This window comes from Lynx rufus, unplaced genomic scaffold (assembly GCF_022079265.1).
Source record: "Lynx rufus isolate CCGP_SWC_20201006 ecotype Redwood Valley unplaced genomic scaffold, mLynRuf1.p SCAF_2, whole genome shotgun sequence".
Lineage (NCBI taxonomy): Eukaryota > Metazoa > Chordata > Mammalia > Carnivora > Felidae > Lynx > Lynx rufus.
In genome coordinates, this window is record NW_025814834.1 from 79,252,749 (window position 1) to 79,280,234 (window position 27,486).

Below are 27,486 nucleotides of genomic sequence, written 5' to 3' on the forward strand. Positions count from 1 at the left end.
CATGATCTCATGAACCATGAGATGAGCCCCATGTCGGGGGCTCCATGCTGTGAGCGCTGAACCTGCTTGGAATTCTCTCCCTCTCTCTCTGCCCTTCCTCTGTGCCCTCTGTCTTTCTTTCTTTCTCAAAAATAAGCTTTAGGGGTGCCTGGGTGGCTCAGTCGGTTAAGCGGCCGACTTCGGCTCAGGTCATGATCTCGCGGTCCGTGAGTTCGAGCCCCGCGTCGGGCTCTGTGCTGACCACTCCAGAGCCTGGAGCCTGTTTCAGATTCTGTGTCTCCCTCTCTCTGACCCTCCCCTGTTCATGCTCTCTCTCTCCCTGTCTCAAAAATAAATAAAACGTTAAAAAAATTTTTTTTAAAAAATAAAAAAATAAGCTTTAAAAAAATCCTATCAAATTCTAATTTGAAAGAAAGCCTTAAAAATATATATCATCATATAAGAAAATGTGGATTACTGTTCACTATTTGCAAAAGCATTGGTTTTTTAAAAAATTTTTTTCAATGTTTATTTTTGAGAGAAAGAGAGGGTGAGTGGGTAAGGGGCAGAGAGGGAGGAAGACACAGAATCCGAAGCAGGCTCCAGGCTCTGAGCTGTCAGCACAGAGCCTGACGCGGGGCTCCAACTCACAAACCATGAGATGATGACCTGAGCTGAAGTTGGACGCTTAACTGGACACTTAACCGACTGAGCCACCCAGGAGCCCCAAAGCGTTGTTGTTGTTGTTGTTTTTAATGTTTGTTTATTTTTGAGAGAGCATGAGAGAGAGGGGGACAGAGAATCCAAAGTGGGCTCTGTGCTGACAGCACATCTTGTGAACCGTGAGATCATGACCTGAGCCAAAATCAAGAATCAGACGTTTAACTGACTGAGCCATCCAGGCGCCCCTAGAATTTTATAGAATTATTGCTGATTTGTAACTTATTTAGTATTATTTCACTGTTTAGAAGAAATTTTATTGGTGTACCTTAGAACATTTAATTCATATAGCTATACAATTTAAAGTTGAAAATACTTTATCTTCTGAAATTTTTCTGTAGTTCTTTTATATTTGGCAAAAGAAAAGGTTTTAACTACTGTGCCTTTTTTGGTATTTTATTGTTAATTGAGATGTCCTAATTTTTGTGTGTGCTGATATTTTATAGAAAAAGCCACAAATGAGTACAACACTACAGAAGATTGGAGTCTTATTATGGACATATGTGACAAAGTTGGGAGCACTCCTAACGGGTAAGATGCCCAGTCATGCATGGTGAATGTCTAGGAGCTTAATTACCTGTCTCTTTGCCTGATACAACTTTGAGAGGAAAATGGGATTTTACTGTTTACTTTTGGGGGACAAAAGTAAAGAGATCCTGGTGGCCAGATTTATGGGACTAACCTTATCATGAAAGAACAAATGGAAAAGAGTTCAACTGAAAACCTGAGACATATTAAAATATGTAATTAGGGCTTTTACGCAATAGGAACACGTGTTAACAATGAAAGTTGTTTAGGGAATTCCCCTGTGACTTAGACATGTATGGGAGCCTTTTAATAAAGTAGATAAATATAATAATATAGTAGGTAATATACTGAAAAAGCTCTTTGATAATAGATGAAAATAATATGATGAAAAAGTGAATATAAAAAAGTGCTTTTGGGAGAGAATGCAATAAGTAAGCTGAACTGATCTATACTTTAGAAGTTTAGCAGACTGATGAAAGTATTTGTTTTAACATTACAACTTTTCAAAGTACCTTCATACATGTTTATACTGAAAACTTTGAAGACTATGTCTCGGTAATTTTTTTTATGATAAGAATTTGTTGTCTGAACACTAAACCTGTCTTGAAGAAAAAAGGTAATTTATATGACATAGTTTTTTTGTGTTGATCTTTTGGAAATGATTTGGCTCTTGATTGGGGAATATACAACGTTTACAGCAAGCTCCTTTTTTTTTTTTTTTTTTTTTTTGAGTCCTGCAGTTCTATGAACGAAAGATTGTGTAGAATCATTTTACAGATTTAATCCTTTAATGAAATGAAGTTTGCAGGATGTTATTTATTTACTCATTTACTTAACGTTATTTTGAGAGAGAGAAAGAGAGAGAGCCTGTGCGCACGTGTATGCAAGCAAGCAGGGGAGGACAGTGCTAAATCACTGGAAGGCATTGGTAAATATTAAGGCCCAGGAAAGTGGACAGTGGAAAATATTGTTGGGGGGGGGGGGGGGACAAAGTTTTTATTTAAATTCCAGTTATTTAATACACAGTGTAATACTAGTTTATGGTGTACAATTTAGGAAATATTTTTTTAATGTTTGAGAGAGAGAGCACATGCACACATGGGGGAGGGGCAGAGAAAAAGGAGTGAGAATCCCAAACATGCTCCAGGGAGCTGTTAGCATGGAGTCTGACATGGGGCTTGATCTCACAAACTGTGAGATTATGACCTGGGCTGAAATCCAAAGAGTCAGAAGTTTAACTGACTGAGCCACCCAGGTGCCCTTGCAGGATTTTATTTTTAAATTTAAAGTTATTTGGTAGGCCTTATATTTTTAATGTTTAAGTTGAAATTCTGACTAAATCCTTAACCTTCTTCATTTTTTTCTTAGAGCAAAAGATTGCCTAAAAGCCATAATGAAAAGGGTAAATCATAAGGTTCCTCATGTTGCTCTGCAGGCGTTAACTGTAAGTAAAAGTCATGTTATTTATTATTTGACCCAAATTTTAAATGTGTATTTATTTCAGTAAGTTAAATAAGATAATATCTCAACATTTGTATATTGATTTTTATTTTAATTAATAGCTTCTTGGGGCTTGTGTGGCAAACTGTGGAAAGATATTTCATTTAGAAGTATGTTCCCGTGATTTTGCAACAGAAGTACGTGCTGTGATAAAAAATAAGGTAAATTTTAAAAAGAGAAGAATTTAAGTCATTAAAAAGTGCATATACTGTATGTCATTTTAACTCCATATAGCGTTAATAAAATTGTTATAAATGAAATAATTTTTAGATAAGTTTGAGATGAAATAAACTTCCTTTTCTAAAACTTGATGTTTTCATTTGAAGCACCAAAACCTGTTTTTCTTTCCAAAACATATATACTAGTGATAATAGCTCTTCTTTTTTGAGAGTTAGTAAGCAGTCACTGCTCTAAGAATTTTACATATACTATCTTGTTTAATGCTCTTAATAACTTTTAGAAGTTAGATTCTCTTGTCATTCCTTTTTTATCAATACAGAAACTGAGCCTCAGAGAGAAGTTGAGTAACTTGTCCTAGGTCATGTGACTAGTAAGTAGCACAGCTGAGGTTCAGATCTAGGTTTCCGTACCTTCAAAGTCCAAACTACCACTATCCTGTCCAGATTCACATTATAGATAACAAGCAAAGGGGGTCTTTACTTTAGAGCAGAGCCGGGACGGGGGGCGGGGGGTGTTTTCACAATAGGGTTTGTTATTGATATCCTTGGGATAGAAACTCTGAAGCACCGTTCTGTTGCTATTAGTAAAATTCCAGAATTTTAGTTTGGTTGATATAAAAAGCTTAGTCTAATGTTGAGCATATTAAGAAAACAAGAAATAACCTCTGAATATAAAAAATCTGTTGTCATTATAGTAAGTTAGAAATTGATGTTTAAAAGGTAATTTTACAAGAAATAACTCTATCTTAAAGCAAAAATAGGCATTTACCAAGTACTCATGTAGGCTCAGGATTGCTGGACTTTCGTTGATGTTTAATTTTGGTGGTAATTCTCTTTGTTAAATGTTTCAAGTTCTTTAACCATTACTTAACCATAGTTTTATTTCTTTCTTTGCATTGCCCTTAAAAGGCTCATCCTAAAGTGTGTGAAAAACTGAAATCTTTAATGGTGGAGTGGTCAGAAGAATTTCAGAAGGATCCTCAGTTTAGTCTAATATCTGCAACTATTAAATCTATGAAAGAAGAAGGAATTACTTTTCCTCCAGCAGGTTCTCAGGTAAGAGATTCACTTACACCCATGGTTGATCTTATACTATTTTGAAGGTACGTAACATATAAAGGCTGGACAAAGTCTGTCTTAATCATCATTTCCCACCTCCACTCTCCAGGTGCCTATCTGAAATAGCGCCTTATATTAGTAGATGTTCTAATTGTTGAGTGAATTTCTTTTTTTGTTTTAAGTTTATTATTTTGAGAGAGAGGGAAAGAGAGAATCCCAAGCAGGCTTATCACTGTCAGTACAGAGCTCAGTGTGGGGTCAAACTCATAAACCGTGAGATCATGACCTGATCCGAAACCATGACCCAACTGCTTAACAGACTGAGCCATCTAGGTGCCCCTCTTGAGTGAATGTCTTATACTTATCAGAACTTTGAAAAGTGAATCAGCCATAAGTAATCTGTTTAATGCTACTCTAAGTCTAGAGTCATGCAAAAGGCATATATGTATGAGGGAGCCCTTATGTTTGAGAAATTTATAGTAAAGTTGGATTGTTATAGACAGGTGAAAAATAACTAAATTATAAGTGACACATATGGATGAGGGATGGGTAGGATGGGTAACAAAGACAGGATGCCAGGAGAGAAAGGTAACTACAGACTGGGGTGGTAAAGAGGTAGAATTTTTAGACTGGAATGCATTTCAGTATGTAGACAGGAGAGGAGATCCTACTGGGGGAAGAATGATACAAACAAGTTTATGGAATTGAGAAAGCTCAACACCAATTTTTTGAAGACTGAATATGCCTGCAGGGAATGGTTTACAAATAGATAAGGGGAACTATAAGACTAGAAATTTATTTGAGGAGATGGGAAGATAGCTTTAGTAGGACAGGGGTGAATGTCAGGATAATAAGCCACAGAGTGGGCTGTCTAAGTGTGGGAGAAAAACACTGTCTTAAGTTTTGCTTCAGTGCCTCTTTCCTTCCAGTTAATATTGGGATATGGACTAGGGAAAGAAACTAAGAGAAGTACTGTATATTTTATTTTTCTTTGGACTGTAGACTACACAGTCAAAAAGAATCTTTATAGCTGAGCAGAACTAAGGGTTCAAGGGAGAATTTGGGGACAAAAACCTTATAAGTAATAAAAGCAAGCATTTTTCTGCTTTGTCCTTTCTGCATGTCATTAAAAACCTGTGTGTGTGTTTTTTTAAATATGAAACTTATTGTCAAATTGGTTTCCATGCAACACCCAGTGCTCATCCCAACAGGTGCCCTCCTCAATGCCCATCACCCACTTTCCCCTCCCTCCCACCCCCATCAACCCTCAGTTTGTTCTCAGTCTTTAGGAGAGTCTCTTATGGTAAAAACCTGTGTTTAACGAACTGGTTGATGGTTCAGGATCCTGGACATCTCTGTCTTCCATGGCTTTAACGTTGTTTTTAATTTATTTTTTATTTTTTATTTTTGAAAATTGTTTTTGTGAGACAGAGGCAGCCTGAGCAGGGAAAAGGCAGAGAGAGAGAGACAGAGACAGAGACAGAATCCGAAGCAGGCTCCAGGCTCTGAGCTGTCAGCACAGAGCCCAGCGTGGGGCTCGAACTCATGAGCCGTGAGATGATGACCTGAGCTGAAGTCAGAAGCTCAACTGAGTGAGCCACATAGGCACCCCTGTCTTCCATGCCTTTAAATTTAAGCATGAGCCTCCTAATTCTGATGTGCCTGAGGTGCCACCATGATTCAAGTACAATGGTACTAAAAGAGCTTAATAAGTATTCCTAGAACCACACCTATTGTCTCCATCCACCCTCTTCTTTTCAGTAATTATTATGGCTTCTTGCTGCCTCTCCTAGACTTCAGTGTCCCTCACTGAATAAAATACCTTGGACAGTTGAGGTTAGGAAAGTCCAGTTGGGAAAGATTTGTGTTTAAGTATTTTCTCTATGCCATGATCTGTGTCATATACTAAGATTTATGCAAAATGTAAGCTAGTTTGTGCCTTGTGAGTTTATTATGTTTTCTTGAAAACCATGGTATTTTATTTTAGTATTTGAAAACTGCTACTTTAAATTTTTACAAAGAACTTCACTTTTAGAAGAAACTCTTGTCAGCTTTTTAAAAATTAACATGTGCGAGTAATTATAGAGCTTGTGTTTTCTTTGAAACAGTAGTTGTGTTCATTTTACTCATACATTTACAGACTGTCTCAGCTGCTGCCAAGAATGGTACATCATCGAACAAAAACAAAGAAGATGAAGACATAGCTAAAGGTAAATGCTCAAGCGTGTATAATTTAATATTGCTTAAAACATCCTTGCCAGAACAATTTATTTAAATAAAAATTATAATCAAACTGGGTATGCTTTTACAATTTTGCCCCATATCTAGTAGGGTCTGAAAAGTAAGGAAAACAATTAACATGATACAAGAATGATTTAATTCATAATCATTGTCAATAATACGTATTTAATGTCTTACCTTTGGAGAGATTTCATTTCACCTTTTCTTTAATGCCAAAGTTATGAGTCAAGCACAGAAATATGTTCACGGCTTGTCCTATATGGAAAGCTACCCATATTATAATGTCACAATCTGTTTGCTATAAAAATAATAGCTGCTGTATATGACAGACTGTGATAATAAGGAATGAGCAAAAACTTTATTTTAAAAAATGTCATGATTCTCTGCCCTGTCCTCCCACACTCCAAAAAAGTTAACTGTTTAGCATTTAATTGGACAAATGAAATACTCAACTTGATTTATTCTTATTAAGTATTACATTAAAAGTATTTCTTTTTTGCTTTAAAAAAATCAGAATTAATTTTGGCTATCTTGTTTTTTGCATTTTAATTTTTCAAATTAGCTATTGAATTATCATTACAAGAGCAGAAGCAGCAGCACACAGAAACAAAATCCTTATATCCATCTGCAGAAATTCAGTTAAATAATAAAGTTGCAAGGAAAGTGAGAGCTTTATACGATTTTGAAGCCGTTGAGGACAATGAACTTACTTTTAAACACGGTGAAATTATTATTGTTTTGGATGACAGGTAAGTTTTCTATCTTTATTTCTGGAATATTTTGAAGTTATTAAGTATAATATTCTTAATTTAGAATATGGATATTAAGGTCTTTGACTTAGTATATTTAAATCATAATAGAGCCTTTTCATACCTTAATTTTTTTCTAAAATAAAATTTAATCAGGGATGCATGGATGGCTCAGTTGGTTAAGTGTCTGACTCTTGAGCTCAGCTCAGGTCATGATCTCATGCTTCGTGACATCAAGCCCTGTATCGGGCTCTGTGCTGACAGCGTGGAGCCTGCTTGGGATTCTCTCTCCCTCTCTGTCGGCTCCTGCCCTGCTTATGCTCTTTCTCTCTCTCTCAAAATAAATAAATTAAAAAATAAAAATAAAAGTTAGTTAGACTAGGTAATGTGAGTTTGTTATTGTTTTGTTAAATTTGGTAGTATTCTCTATATCTTGGATAAAAGATGTATTAAATAATGTTACTTATCACAATTGTGAAGCATAAATATTTGGTCCTCTGAATCCATTTGCACTGGGAGTTGTGTATATCAAAAAAAAACTGGTAAAAAAATTTAGGAAGAAATACAGCTATATTATCTTTGGTAAAAGCAACCAAAAGCTATGCTCAGGTCTTCTCTAATTCTAAATCTGCTACTGTACCCTCCCTCACAATTACTCTATCACTTAAAGTTGCAGTAAAGAATATATCTGTTGTACACCTAAGCTAATATAGTATTGTATGTCAACTACACTTCAACTTCTAAAAAAGGGTAGATCATGGGGCACCTGGGTGGCTCAGTTGGTTAAGCATCTGACTTCGGCTCAGGTCATGATCTCACGGTTTGTAGGTTCAAGCCCCGCGTCAGGCTCTGTGCTGATAGTTCAGAGCCTGGAGCCTGCTTCATATTCTGTATCTCCTTCTTTCTCTGTTCCTCCTCCTCTCACACTCTGTCTCTCTCTCTCTCTCTCTCTCTCTCAAAAATAAATAAACTTAAAATAAATAAATGTATGTAGGTAGGTAGGTAGGTAGGTCTGTCTCTATTGGGCCTAATTCTGTTTTTTACTTTGCCTTTAAAAGAAGTTGATGAGGGGCGCCTGGGTGGCTCGGTTGAGTGTCCGACTTTGGCTCAGGTCATGATCTCTTGGTTCAGGAGTTTGAGCCCCACGTTGGGCTCTGTGCTGTCAGCTCGGAGCCTGGAGCCTGCTTTGGGTTCTTTGTCTCCTTCTCTCTCTGCCCCTCTGCCGCTTGTGCTCTGTCTCTCTCTGTCTTAAAAATAAATAAATGTAAAAAAAAATGTTGATGAAATTTAGTAAAAGGGTGGACATAATAGCTTATTACTGTGAACAGAGATTGCAGATGCATTTGGTATCCATTACAAATAACTTAGTAAGGATATTTAGTCTGGTGCATTTTTAAATGAGTATATACACAAAATAGTGTTACTTTACTGCAGTAAATAGTTATTGAAAAAGTATTATGTAATAGGGTGAGGATGTGGGGTGCCTGGGTAGCTCAGTTGGCTGAGGGTCTGACTTCGGCTCAGGTCATGATCTCGCAGTTTGTGGGTTCGAGCCCCGCGTCAGGCTCTGTGCTGACATCTCAGAGCCTGGAGCCTGCTTGAGATTCTGTGTCTCCCTCTCTCTCTGCCCTTCCCCTGCTCATGCTGTGTCTCTCCCTCTCTCTCAAAAATAAACATAAAAAAATAGGGCGAGGATGCGGAGAAAGAGGATCTCTTTTGCGTTGTTGGTGGCAATGCAAGCTGGTGCAGCCACTCTGGAAAACAGTATGGAGGTTCCTCAAAAAACTAAAAATAGAACTACCTTATGACCCAGAAATTGCACTAAATTGCATTTATCCACGGGATACAGGTGTGCTGTTTCAAAGGGACACATGCACTCCCATGTTTATAACAGCACTACCAACAATAGCCAAAGTATAGAAAGAACCCAAATGTCCGTCGATGGATGAATGAATAAAGAAGTGGTATATATACATACAATGGAGGATTACTTGGCAATCAAAAAGAATGAAATCTTGCCATTTGCAACTATGTGGATGGAACTGGAGGGTATTATGCTAAGTGAAATTAGTCAGAGAAAGACAAAAGTCATACGACTTCACTCATATGAGGACTTTTAAGAGACAAAACAGATGAACATAAGGAAAGGGAAACAAAAATAATATAAAAACAGGGAGGGGGACAAAACAGAAGAGACTCATAAATATGGAGAACAAACTGAGGGTTACTAGAGGGGTTGTGGGAGGGGGTATGGGCTAAATGGGTAAGGGGCACTAAGGAATCTACTCCTGGAATCACTGTTGCACTATATGCTAACTAATTTGGATGTAAATTTTAAAAAATAAAAAATAAAATTAAAAAAAATTTTTTTTAAAAAGTTGATGAAATTTAGTAAGGGTGGACATAATAGCTTAATACTGTGAACAGAGATTGTAGATGCATTTGGTATCCATTACAAATAACTTAGTAAGGATATTTAGTCTGGTGCATTTTTAAATGAGTATATACACAAAATAGTGTTACTTTGCTGCAGTAAATAGTTATTGAAAAAGTATTATGTACTAGGCTCTGTTTATATGAAAATGAATGAGGATGCGGTTCTGTCTTATAAAATCTAAAGTAAGGGAGTTGAAATTTCTATACAGGTATTAGTATGGAATGCAGACTGAATGCCATAAAAGAGGCAATGTTGGGGTCCAGAAGAGACCAGATTTGTACTGGATGCAAGCATCTGGGAAAGAAGGCTTAAGCTGAGAGTTCATTTCAGGTGAACTTTGGTTTTGATGGGATAGGAAAAATTTTGCAAGAAATTGAGAGTAGGAAAAGGAAGGTCTCTTAGGTGATCAAGAAAATAATCTTTTTTTTTTTTAAGAATTTTTTTTTTTTTTTTTAAGTCATTGAGAATGGAACACATGACTCCTGAGTGAGAGTAAATAAATATTGGTGCTCCTGGGTGGCTCAGTCGGTTGAGCATCAGACTTTGGCTCAGGTCATGATTTCGCGGTTCGTGGGTTTGAGCCCTGCATCAGGCTCTGTGCTGACAGCTCAGAACTTGGAGCCTGCTTCAGGTTCTGTGTCTCCCTGTCTCTCCGCCCCTCCCCTGCTCATGCTCTGTCTCTTTTTCTCTCAAAAATAAATAAACGGGCACGTGGGTGGCTCAGTCGGTTAAGCGTCCAACTTTGTCTTGTCATGACCTCACAGTTTGTGAGTTTGAGCCCTGCGTTGTGATCTGTGCTGACAGCTCGGAGCCTGGAGCCTGTTTTGGATTCTGTGTCTCCCTCTCTCTCTGCTCCTTCCCTGCTCATTCTCTGTCTCCCTCTCTAAAGAAATATGTAAATAAACATTTAAAAAAAAGAAGACGACAACTAAGTAGTGTGGGCTCTGAACACTGACAGTCTGAAATGTCAGGCTTCTTAGTGTAGTTTTAGTTAGAATATTTACAAAGGAACTTAAGTTTATACTTTAAATACTCTCTGCAACTAGAAAATTAAAGACATTTATAAAATAAATGGAAAGAAAACTATAAAATGAGTAGTTTTTGCTCTAAGATTCAAATTTTGAGTATTTGATCTAGTGAGAAAATATTCGAAAATAAATTGCTACTTACAGGGTACTGATTAATGGCACAGATACTTTATCACTTATCTTCAGTAGGCTTCTACTACCCTGTGCTATAATAACTCAATTCTCTGACTTTTTCTTTTGTAATTGTCATGAATCCTTCATGCATACTGTATCCCTTGACATCATTTGGTGTTCACGTGGCATTATACTCCTATTATAGTCTACAGGCTTGCCATGAGTAAAGGGTTATGTTGCTGTGCTGCATGTGTCTTTTCACACATGTTTAATTAGGCACAAATACATTTAACAACTTAGACTCATATAAAACTATTTTCAGTGGAGACTTAACACTATAAAAAAGAACTTTTTTCTTAGTAACTTCTAAGAGACTCAACATGAATATGGTGGAATATGTAGGTTGATTACAGTCATTTGATTGGCTACCCCAATCTTAAAATTGCCATAGACCTCCTCAACACCTATAGGTTACATGTTATCATTCTGGATGATGGATTATCTTTGCAAAGGTTTTTAAGCTCAAATGCAAACTTGGGTATTAAAGTTAAATGGCAAAAAATATAAAAAATTAAAAAAAGTTAAATGGCAGTCTTCAGTTGAAAGAAGTTCATCTAAATGATTCAGAATATGCCCATCTTCATTGTTTTCATATTGCTGTGGAAATGAAAGCACAAAATTAAAATTTTCACGTACGGAACTTGAAGTTGCTTGAAGCTACATCATTCTTGGATTTCAGCTTAAGAAACACTGAACTAATAGAAAAGGCACACATTTCTTATTAACAGAGTATACTAAAAAAGCTTTTCACTTTCTACATTTTTAGCTTTATCTCACCACTCCTTGCTGACTCTTTATGTATTATTTCAAATAATCAAGTAGAATTCTTGCATTTCCAAAAATGCCATATTGTGATTAGATCCTGTGCAGCATTGCACATTTGATTCTTTATTCCTGGAAACTCCTGTCGAAAGAGGCAGACACATTTAGAAAAGAAAAGGAAGTTTACTTGCAAGGAAGATTTGCAAGGGAGTCCAGGCTTTAGAAGGATTGGTCCCCTAAATTAAAAAATATGTATATTTTTATATATATTTCATAATATTCATTTCAAAATATTCATTTTTTGAGACCTAAAATGAGCCAGGATAACTTTGTTTTTTGTTAGTGTGCAGTTTTCTGTTTCTTTGTATATTTATTTTCTTGCTTATTCATAATGGTAATAGAGAATGTCATTTTTATTTCCATAACCCTAATTTCCTTTTCTTCCTGGCACTGCCTGCTTAATCTTCAAAACCCATGTAGATTTTATATCTTCTTAGAAGCCTTTAAATCTTCTCTGCTGTTAGTTTCCAGTAGTTAGAAATAGTTTCTCTTTGCTGCTATACATCCCTGAACATAGTGGCATTTTTCATACTATACTGCAGTCACTGCTCTACATGTCTGTCCGGCTACATGAGTTGATTTTGAGAGGAAGGGAGAAGGAGAAAACAAATCCTACAAGGTAAAGCAAGGTAACATGTTCTTAACTGGTATGAGAGGGTTGAAAAATACTGCACTAGATTTTCGTTCTTGAGGGCAGAAACCCTATCTCCATTAGCTTTGTAACTTCATTGCTTAGTCTAATGTCACTTGTCCTCTCTTTGGTAGTCTTTTCTAAGTGTTAGCTGAATGATCAGTTCATTGACAGTGAAGTTTCTGTGTTTATCATTTTTCACTCAGCTGTGATTTATTTTTACTTAATATAAAAAGCTAAATATAAATGCTGTGTTTAATGATCAGTTTGTGTAAAATTACTGTGCTGAATTACCTTAATTTAGAAATTTAAAAATTGAACAGTATTTTGTATCATTAACATTCCAAAGAATCAACTCATTGTCAGTGGAGAGAATGTAGAGCTGGGTTAGGGCTAGGAAGGAGTCATCATGCTTTGACATGGCATTTGGTTGTTTTGTCTGCTTTTATGTTTCATCAAGCCTGGGGAAGGCTACATATAAAATTGTTGATAAGTTCAAATCTGTGTGTCCATTTCATAGGTTTGAAGTTTCTGGTTTTATATAAAAATTGCTCTGAGTTCAGCTGTCCTTTTTAACATGGAAGGTTTAATTTAAAAAAGCATGTGTGTAAGAGAGAATTTCTCATTCTAAATAGACATCAGCAGACATGATATATTACAATTGTTAATACATCAATTATTTTCTGGTTTTAAAAATTTGGATGATACATAGCTTGCATCTTCATGGTACTTTTTTTTTTTTTTAAGTTTATTTATTTATTTTGAGAGAGAGAGAGAGAGAGAGCACAAGCAGGGGAGGGGCAGAAAGGGGGAAACAGAGAATCTCAAGCAGGCTCCTGTCAGTGCGGAGCCCGACGTAGGGCTCGAACCCATGAACCGCGAGATCATAACCTGAGCCAAGATCAAGAGTTGGATGCCCAACTCTTTGAGCCACCCAGGAGTCCACTTTGTGGTACTTTTTAAGTCAAATTATGTTTCAGAATCGTAGAAGTTAATTCATCCTGAAGTTTCATTTTTAAGAATGTCTGCTCAATAAGTCAATTTTTGGAAAGGAGTGGACAAAATTATCCTTTCTGGATTCTATGATTGTCCATATAGAAAATCCAAGAGAATCAATGAACAAACCATTAAAATTGGTAAGAGTTCATGGTTGTCGGATACAAGCTCAACATACAGAAATCAGGGGGTGCTTTAATCACAGCTTTTAGAAAATAGAAAAAAATTGCCATTCTCAGTAGTAATAAAAAATATAGATGATCTAGGGATAAATAAACCTAATAAAGATATATAAGGACTTTATGGAGAAAGTTATAAAATTCTTTGAAAGATATAAAGAAATATATACATATAATATATTTATATAAATGTAATGTTTTTATTTTATTTTTTATTTTTTTTTTTTAATTTTTTTTTCAACGTTTATTTATTTTTGGGACAGAGAGAGACAGAGCATGAACGGGGAGGGGCAGAGAGAGAGGGAGACACAGAATCGGAACCAGGCTCCAGGCTCTGAGCCATCAGCCCAGAGCCCGACGCGGGGCTCGAACTCACAGACCACGAGATCGTGACCTGGCTGAAGTCGGACGCTTAACCGACTGCGCCACCCAGGCGCCCCTATTTTTTATTTTTGAGAGAGAGCGCATGAGTGGAGGAAGGGCGGAGAGAGTGAAGGAAACAATCTGGAGCAGGCTCCAGGCTCTGAGACTGACACGGGGCTCAAACTCACAGCCTGTGAGATTATGACCTGAGCCGAAGTCGGACGCTTAACCGACTGAGCCACTCTGGCACCCGTTTAGATAAATATAAATGGAGAGAGATACCATGTTCATGGTGAAGAAAACTTTAATGTTCTAAAGATGTCATTTTTCCCATATTAATGCATAAACACAGTGCATTTCTAATTACTATTTTTTTAACTTAAAAAATTTTTTTTAATATTTATTTATTTTTGAGAGACAGAGCATGAACAGAGAAGGGGCAGAGAAAGAGAGGGAGACACAGAATCCAAAGCAGGCTCCAACCTCTGAGCTGTCAGCACAGAGCCCGACGTGGGGCTCAAACCCATGAACTGAGCCGAAGTCGGATGCTCAACGAACTGGGCCACTCAGTTGCCCCTTAAGTTTTTTAATGTTTATTTTATTTTTGAGAGAGGGACAGACAGAATGTTAATGGAGGAGGGGCAGAGAGAGGGAGACACAGAATCTGAAGCAGGCTCCAGGCTCAGAGCTGTCAGCACAGAGCCCAACACGGGGCTCAAACTCAAACCATGAGATATGACCTGAGCTGAAGTTGGTGCTTAACTGGCTAAGCCACCCAGGCACCCCAGTGCATTTTTAATTAAAATCCCAACAGGACTTTTTTTTTTTCCCCAGAGAACTTGAAAACATTTTAATTTTAACATTAATATGGAAATATGAAAGTATGCAAGACAGAGTACTTTCCCTGCCAAGTATCAAGGCATATTAACAAGCTGTAGTAAATAAATATATAGACTGTTCAACAGAATGGAATCCAGATCCATCTGCTCATGAACAGATAGCAGCCTGCTTAAGATAGAATATTATAAATCAGTAGAAAAAATGATGTACTATTCAATAAATTTTTGCTGAGATTAATAGCTTTTTATACAGTACAAATAAAATTTTGATTCAGCTTCACATAGTACATACAGTTTCATTCCAAATGATTAAAGACTTACACACAGGGGAGAGATAAAAAAGAAGACCTAAAACTATTAAATATATAGGAAAACAGATTTAGAAGCTCAAGGATAGTGAAAGATTTCTTTTAAGAAAACTATAAACCATAAGAGATTGCTAAATTTGATTACATGAAACGAAATACACCATGCGATAAAAGAAACCATAAATGTATGTTAAAAGACAAGTAACAGTTTGAGAGAAGACATTTACATAATTCAGACAAACAGTTGCTATCCAGAATATATAAAGAACCCCTATAGATCCATGAAAACAAATAAATGGCCCAGTGGGAAAAGGAAAATGGACAGAAAACATGAATGAGCAGTTTACAGAAGAGGCAGTCTGAATGGCCAGCAACACATGCACATGCTCAGGAAGTGCAAATGAGCACAGCCATGAGATAGGATTTCTCTCCTGTCTGATAGCAAGTGTTGCTTGGACAGTTAACACAGGTGAGGGAAAAAGACATTCTCACATGTTGCTCAGGGAAGGAGGATGGTGCATGGCTACAACCACTTTTGAGAATATTTGGCAGTATTTGGTAAAATGGAAAATGTTTATATCCTTTGGCCCAGCAAGTCCATGTGTGTGAATAAGCCTAAAGAATTGTTGCTTGTGTGCACTAGAATCTAGAATGATCATCACTCCAATCCTTATAATGGTAAAAGGTTGGAAACATTTAAGTGTCCATCATTATGGAGATCAGTAAATCAAATATACTGTGTTTGTATAATGAGTCTTTAAAAGGGATAAATAAGATATGAAAATAATAAAGTGAATTGTAGAAATCTATAATGGTTAATATATCTATAGACTTTGCTATAAGTATCTGTAAACAAATAAAAAATACACTTGCAGGAAGGCCACATACCAGCTTTATGGTAGTGGTTTGGCAGGTTAGATGTGGGATTGGGACTTGGGGTTGTTGATAAAGAGGATTCAGTGTTACCTATAATTTTTATTACTATTTTAAAGCCCAGAATCCGATATGATCACTTGCTAATGGTTCTAAATTTTAATATAGGAATATGGATGTTTGCTTTATTTGTGCTTTTTTGTATCTTTTATTAAGTATAAGAACTGTTTAAATATAGTTGGATATGAGGTATTATTTTCAAAATAAGCTAAATTTAATTTTTATTTTAATTCTTCTTGCCATTAGTGTACTAAAATGTATAGGAACAAATGACATTTTTGTACTGTATTTTCAGTGATGCCAATTGGTGGAAAGGAGAAAATCACAGAGGAACAGGACTCTTCCCATCTAATTTTGTAACAACTAATTTAAACATAGAGTCTGAGGCAGGTAAGTTAAATTTTAAGGGTGAAGAGTAAATCTATTAAAATTTTTTACATTTGAAGTTTATGGTTTAGTTTGTTTGTTTTAAGTAATTTCTACACCAAACGTGGGGCTTGAACTGACAACCCTGAGATCAAGAGTCAGATGTTCTACCGACTAAGCCAGGCAGGTGCCCTGGTTCAATTTTGAATACAAAGTAGATTGGCATTTAACTCTTGTTTTAAATTATTTATAGACACTACAGTTTAGCTTACTTCTTAACAAGTTAAGGGGTTAATTTATCCCAGGTCATTTCCAAGAATTATTTTATTTTATTTTAAACCCCTTTATAATTAATGTACATAGTTACATAGAAGGCATAAAACAATCTGTGATGACCATGTAAATATTTAAATCAGCATAATTATGGTTTAAGAGACAGTGTGTGTCAGTTCAGTATAGAATATGGATTTTATTCATCACTGAACCATAGTACTGAAGGGAGTAGGTGGCATGGTGGGGGGCTGGTTGACAAGTGCCAAGTGTGATTACAAGGGTTAGGAGTACTCCTAAATTTTAGACTTTTCCTCACCTTGATTTGATCAGGGAACTTGGGACCTTGAAGCAATAATACAGCAGTATAATTAAGACTGTAGGTTCCTGCTTCAGATCTTCTGTCAACCATGCAGAGAAAGCTTCCATTTGTTACACAGGCAGGAAGGTGGGGGGAACTGAATGTAAAGAACAGCTGACAGAGACAAAGACAGTGCACGAGCTGGGTAGGGGCAGAGAGAGAGACACACACACACACACAATCCAAAGCAGGCTCCAGGCTCTGAGCTGTGAGTACAGAGCCTGACGCAGGGCTTGAACTCACAAACCATGAGATTATGACCTGAGCTGAAGTTGGACTCTCAACCAACTGAGCCACCCAGGCTCCTCTTGAGTACTCATTTATTAGGTATTGTGCAAAGTCCTTGGCTTGCACTATTTCATTTAATCCTCACAAGTCTGTGAGATAGGTACTTTTGTTACCCCATTTTCAGATAAAGAAACCGAGGCTAAGGGTTTATGAGGTTAGTAGGTGCTAGAGCCATGATTCTAAAGTCTGCTGGTCTGCTCTTAGATGTACTTAAACTGACTTGTGGGACATGTCAGTGCTAGTCTGTATTATCGGTTTTAGGGAAAAAACTTAAATTGTGAAAGCTCTGTGCATTGTGTGTAATATCTTTGTATGGAGTGATGGCATTCAGTTAAAGTTGAAAGATGTAAAGACTCATTTAAAAGACTGAGCACTTTGCCTGTATTTTTACTTTTTATTTCTGTAAACTAAGTAGTTATGAAAATTGGAGGCACTGTTTTTAATAACTTGGTGAGACCATGCTCAGGGGATCCTACATAGAAATTTCCCGTTGGCATAGGCTGGAGAGATTGAGCTGTGGTTTTAAAAGTAAAAAATACTCTGGTTTTTCAGTACATCCTCATGTTATATTGAGCTCTGCTCCTTAGGACCTGTTTGAAAGTTAGCCACATATTTGAAGTAAGCAGCTATCAGGACTCAAAAATCCTTTGGTTATAGAGATTTTTCTTTTTTCTGGGGTGGGGGGTGTATTTATATATTTTCTTGGAAACCTTATATACTCTTCAGAGAGAACACAGTGTCTTCAATGTGGCCTACAGAGCACAGAGATTTTTGGATTAGGGGCAAGGTAGGTTTTTATTGTAATTTTATTATCAAAATTTATTAAAATACAGTACATTATAGCAGCACTCTAGTGAACATTTAAATAGTTTTCTGGATATGTATGTTTATGTATTATCTTTTAACCTTCTCTTTATGAAAGGCGTTTTTTTTTTTTTTTCCTATTGCTTTAAAACTATTATCAAAGTGGGGCGCCTGGGTGGCTCAGTCAGTTGGGCGTCCGACTTCGGCTCAGGTCATGATCTTGCAGTTCACAAGTTGGAGCCCGGTGTCGGGCTCTGTGCTGACAGCTCAGAGCCTGGAGCCTGCTTTCGATTCTGTGTCTCCATCCCTCTGCCCTGCCCCGCCCCCCTCACACTCTGTCTCTCTGTCTCTCTCAAAAATAAATAAACATTAAAAAAAATTTTTTTAACCTATTATCAAAGTTAGGTTTAAATTGGATATTTTTTTCTTATTGTGAAGATGAAATCGAGTGTTTTTTTGTTCATATGGGAAATACATTTTTATAGCAAGGAAAGTGTACTGAAGGAGCTCATATATTTGACTCTAACCCTAGTGTTAAAAACACTCAGTTTTTCAGAAAATGCCTATAATGACAGTTCCCGTTAATATTGCTCACTTGTTCCACTAGAAGGTAAGTTCCATTGGGGCAGAGATTCTGGTCTGTTTTATTCACTCTGTATATCCAATGCCTAGAACAATACCTGACACATAGTAGTAAGGGCTAATAAATGTCTGTGGCATGAGTGGATGAACACATGAAATAATGTATGTTACCTATGAAATGTGATGACTGAAGAGTTCCTTTTTTTTTTTTCTTACGGATAATCACAGGCTACTTATATATTAGTAACTAAAATACCAAAGTAAATGCTGAGGAACTTAAAGTTTACTTTGTTTCCATAGCAGCTGTGGACAAATTGAATGTAATTGATGAGGAGGAGGAGGAAATTAAGAAATCAGAGCCTGAGCCTGTTTATATAGATGAGGTAGAGTTCTTCTTTTGTTTAATAGTTAAACTATCAATACTTTAAAATCTATTATCCTTGAGAATACTTGGAAAGAGTAATTTTTATGTTCATTGAAATGAAAGCTTTTGCGTTTTTAAAGTGCCCATTTACTTTTTTAGGATAAGATGGATAGAGCCCTGCAGGTACTCCAGAGTATAGATCCAACAGATTCAAAACCAGACTCCCAAGACCTCTTGGATTTAGAAGGTACTTAATGAGTGTTAGGGATTACTTCATTGTCATTTAATATTTTAGTTGTTTATAATGTCTTAAATATCTTCTGCTTTGTGTTTGCGTCTATAAATTAGAACTCTCTCTCTGGTGGAAAACAGACCAGTATAGTAAAATAGTAAATATATGATTTGGAAGATGTTACAAACCTGCCTATCCTGTTCAAGAAGGAAGTCTTTGTTTTTCTGTAAACCCACCAGGGATACTGGATGAAGAGATTTGCAATCTGAAAAAGGACAGAATTAAGAATAAGAACATATTAAATTAATTAAATTAAAATTTTAGCAATTCTTATTTCTCTTTTAATTCTCTTGTATCATGATTTTAAAGGGCAAAATTATATATGGTCTGTGTTAATTTTGTAATGTAGTCATTTGATGCATGCTGTGTCCTTTTAATCCCCAGAAATTTGAAACAAAACAAATGTTTTTATGCCTTTTTTTAATCCTTTAATCAGAAAAATCTCTGATAAATGGATAAATCTTCTTAAATCTTTTTGTAGAATAAAGTCTAATTATAAATACAGGATACTACTCTATTCATTGTATCAGTGTTTACATTTGGAAATGCACAAAATGTTTGATTTTGAAATGGCTTAAATACATGAAAAAGTTCATATCTAATCTGTACATAATTATATATTTTATACATTGTGACTCAAGTTAATATGCGTAGCTAATAATAGTTTTCCAGATTTTAAGATAACTCCAGATTTAATAGTCTGTAATGTTAGCACTTACTTGGTGGGACATGGTGGGATTTCTCTTTTGATTATGACTTTGCCTTTGGTTGTATGATATTAATATTGGTGATGAACAGTATTAAAATTAGGTCTTTCATAGTCGTTTCTCTAGCATAAATTTCATTTTCTTTATATTATGCATGGTGTTGTATATTGATGTGGTCCATTGTCAGAAGCTTTTGAAATTGACTTAAACTGGTTTAAGTTTCAAGATTCAAAAGTGTTTTTGTATTTACAGATATCTGCCAACAGATGGGTCCAATGATAGATGAAAAACTTGAAGAGATTGATCGGTGAGATTCTTTGTTAAGGGAATAACAAGTATAATTTTCTTTTGATTACTTGTTTTTTGGCAAAATTTTAGACTGAGTTTTGTGGAACTGTTCAATCTGTTGAAATTGTTTCTCAGTTTCCAAAACTCTTACAAGTGAATAGTAAGGTGGTACTTTTCATTTTGGTAGCAGTTTTCTTCCATGGCCATATAGTATACGTAGAATTGTGGGTTCTTGCTCTTATGGTGCCAACTTTCATTTTCTTACTTGGACTGGAATTGAGGGATAATGAGGAATGAGGAATAAAAACTGAATAGAGCACAGATTGAGAACTGGGATCTTGGGCAAGCATTGTCTTACTGCGTGATGAGAAGTAGTATTTGTAAATCTTTCAAATGAAATTTCCCTTGGGTTTGTGAAGCTAACTCCAGTCCACATACCTCTCCTCATTTTTCTCCCTTGTATTTCTGTTATCCTTTTAATCTCCTTATTCCATGTAGTCTTACTCTTCCTTAGAAACAGCAACAGCACTGAAGGATAGACTATCAGCATTTGGAACTTTTCATTGATTTTTGCCTCCTTTGGTTCCTCAGAGCTTTCTGTTTGAAGTCTCAGGGAGAACCTATGGTGAATGGAAGACAAGGACAAGGCTTTAGTGTTCCATTGTCATCCCTTTCTGGAATCTGTTTATTGAACTACAGTATAAAACTGCACAAAAAGAACAGGAACTACTTCTTATCTGCGTTTACCAGAGAAGGGTAGTAGCAGCAAGATTTTTTTAGTCACTGAAGATTATAATCTGTTTCCATGAGACATTTTTTATAAATTCCTTATATCTTCTACAGAAATGAAAAATAAATACCCATCAAAAATTAATGAAATGATGGTGGTAGTTTCATCATATTTTTATTTTGGAAAAAGCATTAAATGTCTACTTAACACATCTCCTATTTTTATTTCAGTGCAAGGGTGTTAATGGTCAGTGAATAATAAAACTGGAGAGGATTAAAAAGAAAAATGTCAGGAGCGCCCAGGTGGCTCAGGGTTAAGTGTCTGCATCTTGATTTTGGCTCTGATTATGATCTCATGGTTCATGGATTTGAGTCACATGGGGCTCCGTGCTGGCGGAGCTGAGTGTGCTTGGAATTCTCTTTCCCTGCCCCTCTCCCACTTGCATGTGCTGTCTCTCAAAAATAAATAAACTTACAAAAGAAGAAAGAAAAAAGAAAAATGCCAGTATTACCTTAGGTGTGGCTAGGAGTACAATTATCATAAACCTTTCTGGACCTTAAAAATAGTCCATAATCTTTAACCCAGTAAATTCAGGCCCATACTAAGTATACAGGGACATACGCAAAGATTTAACTCTTATTCTTCACAGTATTATTGAAATTAGGTTTGTAGCAACCAAGTTGGCAGTAACTAAAATGTCTTTAAGTGTGAGATTGATTTAAAAATAATTACATCCATACATTCTACAATAAAAAGCATTATCATTGATAAATATCTATTGATTATAGAAAGATATACTATGTAATGAAAAAGCAGAGGATATGACAGTATACATAATCTTTTTTTTTATCGATAAAAGGAATATTTTCAAAGGAAAAGGTCTAGCACAGTTAAAAATCAGAGCGACCATTTCTGATAGGAGTTAATTTTTTGAGTCATAGCTCACCTGTTAACCAGTTCTCTCTTCAGTTTCAGTTTCTGAGTAGTCCAGCTGGCATTTTCCTTTCCCATGGTCACTGACTACAGATGCAGCTCTTGTTCTGGAAAACGCTTGCTGTTCTTCAACAAATTTTGACTCTTTATCTTTGTCAGGCATTCAAAGATGAATAAAATACCATTTTTTCCCTTGACTGGATCACCATCAATTTGTTTTCCCTAATAAAAACAATTTTACTGCCAGAAAAAGAAATTTTACATTTCTTTTCTATCTGTAATTGTTTGGAATGAGATTTTATAGACTTTATCACACTGAGAAATTATGTCAGGCAAACATGTAAATTGACTCCAAAAAAGTTTAGATAGATTTATTGAAGAGATCCATAGTCTGAACTTAACAATATCCCAGACTATTTTAACCTTATTTCCTACTGCCCTCCAAAAATCATTTTCTACCACTGTGATCAGATTGCCCTTTTCATTCTTCCATTGTGTAACCTCACTCCTTTTGCCTGACTTGATTTGCACTGTCCCACTGATCTTAGTCTTCCTTTTTACTTGGGCCTATCCATCCTTCCTCAGGTGCCTATTTAAGTCCCAGCTTCTCATAAAGCCTTTTCAGTTTACCACAACCCAAGTTAGTCTCCTCCTCCTCCTCTAAACTCTTCTGTTTCCTATAATTTTATGTAATTTTGCAGTCATATGCCATCTTATATTGTTTGCTATTTTCCATGTGCTTAGCCTTGTCTAATAGATTGCAGTCTCTTTAAAGGAGAGATCCACACCTTCTGCTCCATTTTCTTTGTGATAGTATAGTGTTTGGACACAGTTCAGTAAAAATTTAATTGCTTTGGGATTATGTCTTGAATCTTTAAAGGTGATTTCTGTGTTCTCCTTGGTGTTTCATCAGTATACTGGGTTATGTGGACCAAATACCCATGGTTAATTCTTAAGTCACATATTTGTTAGCATGGACACTAATTTCTCATCCTTTCTGTATGGTTTACAAATGATATCTCTGAAAACAGTTTGACTTGCTGTATATAGTTACACATGGAAGACAGGAAACTGCATCTTTTTGTTTATTTCAGACATAACAGATTATAAGAGAGGAAAGATGATAAGTCTTAACATGACTCAATCCAGGTCATTTATTTGGTAGCCCTGTGTCTGGTCATCTGCCTCTGCTTCTTGTCTTTTTAGCCTCCTTGTATATATATAAAAAGAGCTATATTTAATAAATAGGCTTGTGGGTGCCACATGACGTGGCCATTTAATTCGTATGAACTTGTCAGTTGCAATGGGAGTTCTTTATTACTCTCCAGGGTAACAGACAAAGTTGTACCAAGTCAGAAGGATTTGAACTAGAGTTCCTTGGGCAAATTTGAGAATGCTCTTACTTGGATTTGTTATTTATGCAATAAGGTATCTGGTTTCACTCCCCTTCTCAAAAGAAACCAACAAACAAGAGTAGTAGAGACTAGTTTGTATATACATTGTTTTCATTTGCATTTTCAAGGATAATTATTAGGATTTTTTCATTGGATCCATTAGTGAATATAAGCAAATGAAAATGTGTAATTTTTTTGTGAGTGTGTTTTGATTTCAGTCATATCGTGCTTCAGAGCAGGCTCTGGACCTTGCCTGAGTACTTTCTTTTACTTAGATTTTTAATTAAAGCTTGGGCTTTTCCAAAATTGAGAAATTATTATTCTTTGTACTTGAGATTTCAAGAGAAACCTATAACATGTGAAACAGAATTGTCCTGGCACCAAAATTATGAATTGATTGCATTTTTATGAAGTGTGGAAGGGACTTTCCCTAATATTATGATGTCATATTAGCCTAGTTATTATGAGAATTCAGTAATTCCTCCTCCCATTTTTCATGATGAATATTTCATTGTATGTAAAGAACCTTTTAAAATATGAATAGAAAATGTGCTAAATTTAAAAAGTAGTTTATGTTCCTAAATACATGCTGAAAAGCATTGAAGAAAATTAAAGTGCTTTTTCTATATCAGGAAGCATTCAGAATTGTCTGAATTGAATGTAAAAGTCTTGGAAGCCCTGGAACTATATAACAGGTTGGTGAATGAAGCACCAGTATATCCAGTCTATTCAAAGCTCCATCCTCCAGCACATTACCCACCTTCATCAGCTGGGGTTCCAATGCAGGTGAGAGTATTTTTGAGCACATTTTTCAAAATGAGGAAAACAGTTTTAAGTTCAAAAAAATGTCTTAAAGCATAATATCAAAATGTCTGTGGTCCATGAATAAAATCATAAAACTCATCTTTTATAGTAAAAAAAAAAATATATGGGCTAAACAATTAGCGTTTGCCAGGAGAAATTAGATATTGATATTTTACAAATAATTTTAGTTCATTTTTAATGTGAACAACGAGATCGTTAAATATATGATGGGAGTTCTGGTTCTTCATTTGCTTTTGTAAATATAAAGCACAAATCTTTTATTTAAAAGTTTAAGTCCTTTGATTTAAGACAATGCTTGACCCATCACAAGTCCTCTCTATGAGATACTGATGCAGTTCCTGTTGCTCAACAAGCAAGATTTACCATTTCTTTTAAAATTTCTCTCAAGATTGGGGCGCCTGGGTGGCTCAGTCGGTTAAGCGGCCGACTTCGGCTCAGGTCATGATCTCACGGTCCTTGAGTTCGAGCCCCGCGTCAGGCTCTGTGCTGACTGCTCAGAGCCTGGAGCCTGTTTTGGATTCTGTGTCTCCCTCTCTCTCTGACCCTCCCCCGTTCATGCTCTGTCTCTCTCTGTCTCAAAAATAAATAAACGTTAAAAAAAAAAATTCTCTCAAGGTTTATTTGACTTACATGATTAGTGGAAGGCTTATTAGTTAATGAACTTCTTTTATCCTGAGATCATGTTCTCTGTTTTTCCTTTGATGAATGACTTATATTGTCAAAAATTCATGTGTGGCAAGGATATGATGCAGGCCTATAGGTGCAGGGTCCGTAAGCCATTCATGAACAGCTTCTTTTTCCAGGACTTTACACCTTGTCTGTGCTTCCTGCTGAAGTGAATACTTATATTTATAATCATTATCAAGCATTGTGAAGCCTTTTTCAAATTTTACTCAGTTAGCAATTGAATTCAGAATGAATTTGGATGAACAAAATTCATGTTAATTTATGGGAACTGATATGTAAAGGAGTGTGTGAAGGAGACACCAAGGAGAAAAGATAGAATGTGGGTGCATAATCTAGATGACTTGACATGACATAATTAAGTAAAAAAGAATGGTTACTGTGGTAACTGTCACATCAGACAAGATGCATTTATCAAATATGCCATGTCCCAAACTTTGGAAAATGGTGAAAGGATCATTATATGTGAGGGTAGAAAGGATTTCTGGGTGCAAAAGACAGCTGGAGTTTATTCAGTAGTGCTTCTGTTTTCAACGAGTTAATTTGCTGCTCCTGTGAAAGTGGAACAAAAAAGAAGTGTCTCCACCATTGTATGATGGAACTGTGTTTTATTTGCTTCTTTGTGTGTCTATAAAGGGTTGTCATTCTTGTATCAGGTTTCTGTGTTTAGTTGCATACTATTTACAATCTGTGTTTTGCTAATAAGCACAACTCAGGGTTTTAAAAAGTTAAGCTTTCTGTCTCTCTGATTTTTCACATAACTTCTTTATATACTATTTATGTATAATAGCATTTAAACTATTCAAAGTTCCTATTCTAATTAGAAGAAAATTCCATAGTAAAAAAGTTGGAGTAACACACCATTAGTTGAATCTGTAAAGGCTACTCAGGAACCCTACACTGCAGCAGAGGTCAGTTCCCAGCTTATTGTCAGTGGATTGTTACATGTTGACAAAGGAAGCGGTATGATTGCAACTACATTAAAGTTGATTTGGCACTTCTAGCATGCTGTTTTCATGTCAGTGGGCTTTACAAATAGCTTTGTTTATTACGTTCAGTTCAAACTGCCTCCAGAAATCCCCATAACTGTGTAAGTGAACTAAAAACTTATATGTAGATAAAAAAAGAAAACAAAAAACAAATAGCTTTGTTTAAAATTGGAGTGATGATAATCACTGTCTAATATTTATTTATTAAGTATGTGCATTGTTTTGAATGCTATATTTGGTAGGCAGGTCCTTAAAGGAGATACTACCCTGAAAGTTAGGTAGGGCACATGAAATATCCAAAGAGACTTAGACCATTTTGCTATTTCCTGAGGGAGGATACATCTTCTCCTTTACCTAAAAATCATCTTCGCTTTTGTCCTATTTGTTGTAAAGGCAGAAAATAAAGGAGATGTTACTAGAGAGCATCTGCGCCCTGCCCTGATACCATTTATTCTTATCCTCTCAAGTTTCATTCTTAGGAAGGAGTTGAATAAGTCATCCTGGGATGAGGGTGAAGTTCACCATTTGGATGGTGACTTGAAGTGATGATGGGCTGCCCTTCGAGGAGTGTGTAGTTGCCTGTGGCTCTGCAGCAAGGCAGGTCACTGAGCAATAGGCAACCCGGATGGACTCCAGCCTGCTGCTGAAAAATATGCCACCTCCTTTCCTTTCAACCTCCCGCAGAATAAAAGAACAACCAAATAAATCACAAATTTCCACAGATTTGGCACTGTAATTTCGAAGCTGTCTACTTTTTGTACTAGGGTAGATAGATTGGTAGAACCAGATTGCTCCCTGAAGAACGGTAACATTTTATTTCATTTAAGTTTTTTAAAGTTTTAAATATGTTAGGCAGATGTTTGGGAAATCAGTGAGTCAACTTTTTCTCTTTGGTTAATAGACATACCCAGTTCAATCGCATGGTGGAAACTATATGGGTCAAAGCCTTCACCAAGTCACTGTGGCCCAAAGCTACAGCCTAGGACCAGATCAGATTGGTCCACTGAGATCTCTGCCTCCAAATGTAAATTCCTCAGTGACAACACAGCCTGCACAGACTCCATATTTAAGGTAAGTTTTGGGGAGCTGTGTTATTTTGTAATTACATACGTTAAGGTTTCACACACTTTCATAATGAGAATAAATTGACCTCTTTATAATAATAGTAATTGAGATGAAGTTACAGAACTTCCCATTCATAAACCCATGAAGTCAGAATGGTGCTGCTCTTAGCTTTGATACCTCTACTAAAATGGTACTCCAAACATGGCCTAAAGTCTGGTTCCCTGGGACAAAATAAAGATAACTGTCCCTTACAGGGACCAAACCCATGATACACTCAGCACTATGCTGTAATCAGCCTCGTAAAGTAGTCCCAGGCATGTTGATTTGCATGCATTCCTGAATATCAGAAAACTTTGACTCCCAAGTGTGTGTAAGCTGTGGAATTTGTGGTCTGATTTTTTTATACTAACACTTCTGTTTTGAAAATCATATTTAAATTATTGCCTTCTATTAACTTTGCTTAGCAATACAAAATGTTCATTCAATACAGTCATGGGTAGATGATCTCTAAGGTCTCTTCCCACCCAAATTCCATAAGTATAAACTTTAGATATTAACTGAAAATTAAGTAAACCTGTTCACATTGGTATTTAGTTCAATTAAAATGTAAAATTTTGTTATTCTGTGTGAGCCTAGAAATTATGGAGAAAAAAACTGGAGCGGTATAGACATTAATCTTCCTATACTGTAAGCAGTGTATTTGAGTAATTTGAAATTACATATTACAAAGCTTTTTTTTTAAAAAAATGTATGCCATGGTAATTACAAGAACAAGCAGAGTCCTGCAGTTTGGTGTGATTTCTCAACTTGTTCTTTTGTTTGTTTTGGTGTCGTGTTAATAAGTAAACTATAGGTCAAGACTACCTTGAGGGTAGATTC

At 36.0% G+C, this 27,486-nt stretch overlaps 1 protein-coding gene across 5 annotated transcripts in view; it reads left to right on the forward strand.

Annotated features, from left to right (window-relative positions):
- Positions 1-27,486, forward strand: part of STAM2 (signal transducing adaptor molecule 2) — a 50,984-nt gene that overhangs the window by 19,901 nt on the left and 3,597 nt on the right. For 3 of the 5 annotated variants that reach the window (XM_047083420.1, XM_047083422.1, XM_047083423.1), the window contains exons 2-13: positions 1,146-1,230; positions 2,596-2,671; positions 2,790-2,888; positions 3,816-3,962; positions 6,106-6,175; positions 6,769-6,955; positions 15,961-16,055; positions 18,637-18,719; positions 18,860-18,947; positions 19,952-20,006; positions 23,677-23,830; positions 26,444-26,613. In XM_047083420.1, the coding sequence (XP_046939376.1) occupies positions 1,146-1,230; positions 2,596-2,671; positions 2,790-2,888; positions 3,816-3,962; positions 6,106-6,175; positions 6,769-6,955; positions 15,961-16,055; positions 18,637-18,719; positions 18,860-18,947; positions 19,952-20,006; positions 23,677-23,830; positions 26,444-26,613 (1,309 nt within the window). The remainder of the gene's footprint in view (positions 1-1,145; positions 1,231-2,595; positions 2,672-2,789; positions 2,889-3,815; positions 3,963-6,105; positions 6,176-6,768; positions 6,956-15,960; positions 16,056-18,636; positions 18,720-18,859; positions 18,948-19,951; positions 20,007-23,676; positions 23,831-26,443; positions 26,614-27,486) is intronic. The other 2 variants (XM_047083421.1, XM_047083424.1) reach the window with 2 other exon arrangements.